The sequence below is a fragment of the Orycteropus afer genome, unplaced genomic scaffold, assembly GCF_000298275.1.
Source record: "Orycteropus afer afer isolate SDZICR_OR568_19922 unplaced genomic scaffold, OryAfe1.0 scaffold00191, whole genome shotgun sequence".
Classification (NCBI taxonomy): Eukaryota; Metazoa; Chordata; class Mammalia; order Tubulidentata; family Orycteropodidae; genus Orycteropus; species Orycteropus afer.
Window position 1 is genome coordinate 5,381,173 of NW_006921778.1, and position 7,205 is coordinate 5,388,377.

General features: G+C 34.1%; 1 protein-coding gene across 1 annotated transcript in view; it reads right to left on the reverse strand.

Moving 5' to 3' along the window:
• WDR36 (WD repeat domain 36) overlaps positions 1–7,205 on the reverse strand; it is a 100,256-nt gene that overhangs the window by 10,049 nt on the left and 83,002 nt on the right. Inside the window, exons 16-19 of the mRNA XM_042781876.1 lie at positions 6,308–6,387; positions 2,131–2,238; positions 395–492; positions 320–342 (exon numbers count right to left, since the gene is read on the reverse strand). Coding sequence (XP_042637810.1) covers positions 320–342; positions 395–492; positions 2,131–2,238; positions 6,308–6,387 — 309 coding nt within the window. The remainder of the gene's footprint in view (positions 1–319; positions 343–394; positions 493–2,130; positions 2,239–6,307; positions 6,388–7,205) is intronic.

Below are 7,205 nucleotides of genomic sequence, written 5' to 3' on the forward strand. Positions count from 1 at the left end.
CTACATCTTAAAACAAAATTTCAGGTAAAAAAATTAATGCAAAATAAGATTTTTGTCATATAAAAATAACTTAATTCATTCCAAATCCATTGGTATAACATGTTTACTTCATTTAGCATTATAAATACTCCACTTACTTCCTGATCTCTCTTTTCCTCAATTTTTCAGATTAACTGCCACTCTCATCTACAGACCCAAAGCATCTCTTTACTGGTCTACTATTTGACTTGATACTACATCAATTGTATTTTTTGCATAAACTCATGAAGTCACTCAAACATTTCTTGTAAGTTGAAAATAAACTTTGCAAGCACTAAACTTCATCTGCAGCAACAATGGCCCCTATATTAGGTAAAAGTTCAAATCTCAAAAATTATCTTACTATTTTGATTACCTTGGATTTGAGAGGTACCAGGAAGCATCACTACTGAAGGGGCATAATCTGTAGGAAGTGGCCGTAATGAAACAACTGAATACAGGGAAATATTGGACCTAAGAAATCAAAACAGCACAAGCAAGTATTTGAAAACTTAATAAAAACATGTTTTCCTTAGAGCAACATCAATTACAATTACAACTGAGGTTGGCTGTAGGCTCCAATCAGTTAACAGTTATGAAAAAACCTCAAAGACAGACTGTTAATTTTAAAATGTCTTGATGTACCACAAAAAAAGTTTAGCATAAACTTATTATCAATGGAATTTTAAAAAATATAGTCCAAAAAGTATGCTAATTTAAGAGACTAGTGGTTAAATAGCTTCCACATGTTTTTAGATATCAACTTTCATTTACGTAACTTTTAACCAAAGGGAAGATGGACTCAGAAAGTAAAGTCAGAGAGAGAATAAGCTCGCTAAATTCTCAGGGTTGCTGACCAGTCATGGATATCCCCTAAGTAGCCAAGGTGGGCTAATCAGATCATCTCTCTCAGACTATCTGATTCTGGAATGGAAAATAAGAATTGGGAATCTCAGGTTCTAAGTTTCACTAAGAGCAGCACCACCTAGAGAAGGTCCATATCTCTGATGATGAACAATCATAGCTACTATTCTTCAGTTGTGTTGATTACTGAAGCCTCATGGATTACAGGTGATACACCATTTTGATTATTCAGGTGATCAGAATCTATTTCCATTGTACACAAAATTTATTTTGGTATTTAAAATCTAACTAGAATTAGAAAATAAATCAATTTTTTCATTCCCCTAGAAAGAGTTAAAGTAGCTCTGGTAGCACAATGGCCAAGGCACTTGACTGCTAACCAGAAGGCTGGCGGTTCAAACCTACCAGCCACTCCTCGGAAGGAAGATGAGGCAATCTACTTCTGTAGTGAGGGGTCGCTATGAGTCGGGTCCAACTCGATGGCAAATAACAACAACAACAAAAACAACAAAAAGAGTTAAAAGAAATAGATATAAATGTAGAAAATAAGAGAAAAACTTTCTAGACCCAGATGATATTCCTTTTATTTTGAGTGATCAGGTAGTCTCTTACAGGTTCATCATAAAATTTGAAGAATACCATAAATATCTTTACACGTTTATAAACAGTAATGGAACCAGAAATCTTAGAAAGCATTTTGTCTGCACTGATAGCTTACAGATAAAATGGGTCAAAGTTCAGAAGTGACCAGCCAAAATCACAAAACAGTCATAGGGTAGTGGCAGGAAGGCCAAGGCTTAGCTGGGGATTCTACACCTAGAGCTCTGTTATCACTAAAACCAAAAACCAAACCAAACTCACTGCCATCAAGCTGGATGCAACTCACAGCGACCCTTCCTTGGGTTTCTGAGGCGGTATTTCTACGGAAGCAGATTGCCCAATTTTCCTTCCTAGGAGTGGCTGGCGGGTTTGAACCGCCAGCCTTCCAGCTAGCAGTCAAATGCTAAGTTCACTAACATTTTTAAAAATCTACCTACCTTTTCCTGAAAGGCAAGTATGTAAACAGATTAATAATCAGTCACATAGTTTAGAAAATGCACTTAAACAAAGCATAGAACTAAGATGAATTTGCTACCTGTGTTAATTGTGTGACACTCTTAAACAAAATGGCAATTTTAGAACTGTTTTTGGTGGTATCACCTTTCTTCTCTATATCAAAAAACAGGAAGCCGGTATGAAAGAACTTACCATAGATAAATTCCAAGGTGATCCACGTGGGATGTGGCTAGGAAGTCTCCAGTAGGTGACATAGTAACATTGAGAGGGGCTGAGTCCAACAAAAAGCAGTCTATAAGGCTGGTAAAAAGAATTACAATGTTAAAATACTTGAATTCTACCTAAAAAGATAAATAAATTTAAACAGAATATTTTTGCTTTCAGGAGCAAAGGATGAAGAAATTTTTCATTTTTGCTTTTTAAAACCATTGACCTCAGAAAGTCATCACTAACAAATAAAAAGTTTTATCAACTAAGTTATTATGTGAAAGTAGTCTGAATGAGCATGACCCAGAACACTGAACAACCCAGAGCAGAAGCTTTCTTTATCTCAATCTATAAAGATTAAATCCAATTTAGGGTAATTTCAGATCTTATCATTTCTTCTTTGTCATGATAAATATTTGCTCATCAAAAGTTTAAATATGTGAGGGGTGGAACTCTCTAACATGTTCAAAATCTACCCATTAAAGAGAAAATGTATTGCTTGAGGAAATTTATTTTACTTGAAACTATATTTTGTCAAATTGTGCAATTTTATTTCCACAGCTACTTTGTGTGGGTAGACTGGCTTTCCATTAAGTAAAAGCACTAAATTGAAGAAGGTGGTTTCCACAGACACAGCAGAATTTTACATTGTCATATTAGTTCTTAAATATACAGTTCATAAACACAGTATGTAAGCTTAATCCTAGACCCAAAACTGCCATACCATTTCCTGCTAATCCCACAAAATGAAAAGTCTCAGGTACATTACATTATTTTCTGATAGAATATTAATAAAATTTCCATTGTAAGGGATCTGACTTTTAAGTAAAGCACTGAATATATAGCTTAACATTCAGTAAGTCTTTTCATTATTCTAAATCCAGACAATGTCTACATGCTGTATCTTCAAAGTAACAGAATTGCCTTCCACAGGAATCTTTGAAGAGTAGGACAAAGGTAAGTTCTACGTTAGTAAAAAGCAAGCAAACCAATGTTCTATTACAATTATTCTCACATAATGCTCCTCAGAAAGCAGGGTGCAGGGGTGGGATAGAACAAAGCACAAAATTCCATTGTTGTTGTTGTCATTGGTATGTGCCATCGAGTCAGACCTGACTCATAGCGACCCCTCCTTGGGTTTCCGAGGCAGTATCACTACAGAAGTAGATTGCCCAACCTTCCTTCCGAGGAGAGGCTGGTGGGTTTGAATCAACCGCCAGCCTTCTGGTTAGCAGTCAAGTGCCTTAGGCACTATGCTACCAGAGACAATTTAATTCTCAACATTTCTCACTCTCCAAAGAGTTCAACCTAAACTTCCAAATAAATGAAAAAACAGCAGCAGCAAGAAAAGCGTAGTGGTGGTAGGGCAATGTTAGATAAATTCAGAAACAAAAAATTTTAACTCTGCTCCTGAGCAACCTACAAAGAGGAAAAGGAATTAGCATTTTGAAAAAACTTTACAGGAAAGAGTGTGGCACTCATATAATTTGTTTTAGGCAGGCACAACTCCAGATGGGCACACCTGTAATGTTACTACATGCAAAGGTTTACTCATAGTTTCACTTTTCAGGCTATGGGATGGATATGTTCATTCTTTAATTAACATATTATATAAATGATGCAAGCTTACTGAAGAAAGAACTAGGACTTCCAAAGGTCACCATACTAATTATTGTTAAAAGGGGAAAATAAAAAAGCCTAACAGTTACCTATGGCTGTAAAATAAACTACTATGTATTTAAATAGTACACAACTTTTAAATGAAAGAAAAATGAAGTTATTTTAGTTTCAGGTCCTTGTATAGTTTCTCTAATACTTTTAATTCTTCACACTTCAAATATTCTAAGGACAGAGTTGCTTATATGTCCATGGGGACATTACCTAAGTCTTTAAAGTTTCTATAACCTAAAAGTTCTCATCATTGCTAATAATGATCCTCACTTCTTTATTATCTACCTGCTACATCAAGAAAATCAATCCATCTTTAGTACACACAATACAACCTGAACAAGGGTGATATCACAACTGTTGGGATATTTAATTCTTTCTCTGGTACTTATTTTTTGCTCCATCATTTACAGACTATGTTACTTTGGGCAGATCACTTAATCTCTCTCTGAACCTCCTATTTCCCATTTGTGAAATGGAACTAAACCCAGTAATAGTACCTACCCCTATTAGGTCAGGAGGGAAGATGAAAGATAAAAGCAAATAAAGTGCCTTGCAGGCATGGTAAATGTTAGTGGTAATTCAGCAGCAGCAGCAGCAGCAGCAGATATGTGATACTGCTTTACAAGCTCTTGTACTTGCTCCACTTAAAATCCTAAACAAAGAAGTAAAGCTTTCTTCTTTAGTAAAACTATACTATTTTCCAGTCAGGCTTATTAGGCTTTCTTTTAACAAGCCAGGTGTACTTTATTTTCTTGGTCTAATGTTTCAAAAGTGGCCAGAATCATGTTTCCATAGTCCACTTAAAATTGCCTTAGTGTTAACCTAAAAATAAGATACTAGAGTTGAAAACCTGTCAGATTTACAACTCTTCAACTTTTTACTGAAGGAAGAAATTCAGTGGTGTTGAAGGCTACTTTCAGATCCTAATTTTTTCATTCCAAAGATAACTTACCATTTAAAAAAAAAAAAAAAAAAAAGCTATTTTGCAAATTCAGTATTATTGAACATTGGCAGATTCCTCTTACTTAATGTGAAGTAAAACTACTAGGAAGGGAGAGTAAAAAGGGCATTATGGTAATTCCATTACTTGCACACCTTTCTTACTGTAAAGCAATTCACATTATAATGCTCCTTTTTAGAAAATAGCAGAAGACCAAGAAACAACAGACCACCAGTATCTTAATGCTGTTCTTAAAACAGTTTTTAATTCTAAATATGATGTTCATGATAGAATTAAGGTGTGTCCCTTGCTATACTAGACTTGAAGGGAATGACGACATTAGGGTTTTTCCTTTCTAAAGGTCAAATTCCTTTCAGGTATGAGGCTTATACCATTCCTGAGAAAGAGGAAACACATTGGGTAGAGTTTAATTTATGAATATTTCAGAGAATATTCCTTCTTATTTTTCTCACCTATCTCTGTCTTCATGGTGTGTTTCTGTTAAACTATATATTTTTATATTAACACCAAACTTCTTTCAGATTCAATCTAAGCAATTCCACATTAAATGATATGATTTTAGAAATGTATTCATTCCTACATAAATCTTTAACAACAAGGCACACATATATATAAGCACACACCTTGCAAAATTAGATAAGGTGTTCTATCTAAGTTCTGGTTTAGGAATACAACCTATAGAACAGATTTCTGAAAACTGCTGGGCTTTATCCAAACCCTAAGAAACACATTTTCATTACTTTAAGGTATCTGACACGTCTTCTTCAAGATATATGCTAGATATATCAAGAAATGGTAAGATATAAAAACAGTGTCTGATCTTTTAACTAGACTCAACATGAACTAAAAAACCCTTTTGTTTAGAGTCCTAAAGTTTGAGCTCTATTTTGGAGAATCAAAAAGGCCAACTGAGCTTTCTATGGTTCATGCAACACACTGTGAAACCTTAGTTTTACAGCAATAGAAAACCTAACAAAGGTTGTATTTTTCACACTATTATATTTTATGTCACTATCCCATGCTATTTAGAGATTAGAAACATCTGAAGGATAAAATACAGTCAGGTTAGATAAATCCTCAAATATATTTATACTCAAAAGCACATAATCTTTAAACCTTAAACCAAAAATATCCACTGAGGTCTTCTTTAAAACCAAACTAGTAAATGCCTGCATTGAGCATTATGATCTCTTAAGATCTATATGGGAACAAACTGACAACAGCAACTTGAAAGGTTAGATAGGAAGCTTAAGTGGCAATGAGCTTACACTAATAGGAGAAGAACAACTCAGAAAAGGAAAAAAAGAACGGTTACACAACTCAAAGAATGTAATCCACATCACTGAAATGCATATGTTGAAACTGTTGAATTGGTGTATGTTTTACTACCTATATCCTCAATGACAAAATAAGTAAAATTTAAAAAAATTTAAAAAGTACATAATCTAGTAACTACAGAAAAAAAAAACAAAACACTTGCAAAGACACTGACAAGCCTGAGAGAGGTTAAGGATTTAAAAATAAACTCACCATCCAGATGGAAGATCCCAAGTTTTAATAGTGCAATCCATTGAAGCACTTATTAGCCAACGACCATCAGGACTGAAAGCCTTTAAATTATTAAAAAATAAAAATAAAAAATAATATACACACACACATCAAAATAGCTCTGTATCAGTTATAGCATAAAGAATGCAAGAAATGAAAAGACGCACACTTTATGAGAAACTAAGAAATCTGACCAAGTACAATTTAGACTGGTTTATTTTATATAAAAGAAAATATCATGTTTTATGTACTATTGATTTGAAATTTGGATGAGGATTAAGATTTTATATAAATTAGACAAAGTTGAAATAATTAAAAATATCATGCCAATTTTTAATTTGTATCTCATAATCTTTTTACTTAGAAACAATTAGCAAATAATATTCCACTATAAAAATGCTGATCTGAGAATATTAGAAAAGTTTTGTTAGATTAATTACAGTTATAAAGTATTTCTGAAAGCAACAAAAGCTATATGCCTCTGAAAAGAATCTACCTATTACACTGGCTTTCTAAGAACTAACTAAAACCAGTATGGTTTGGAGGACAGAGAATGTAAATTCTCTTACAACAGTAAGGTTACTAAATACTAAGTTTTTCTCTTATTTGTAGCTTCAGTTAAAATTTTCTTTGTTGGCTTCTCGAGAGTTCCGGCAAGATGGTGGACTACGCAGAAGGATTGTACAGACCCTCTTCAACAAAGAAAAGGGAAACCAATTAACACAGACACAAAAGATAATCGTGGACCCCTGAGCCTTGAAGGGAAGGATAGAGAATTGGACTAAACCCCAATTAGCAGAAGAATTTGCGTGAAAATACCAAAAACAGGAGACATACGGAGCTGCAGTCTGACAGCGAACGGAGTGACCCTGACAGTTCA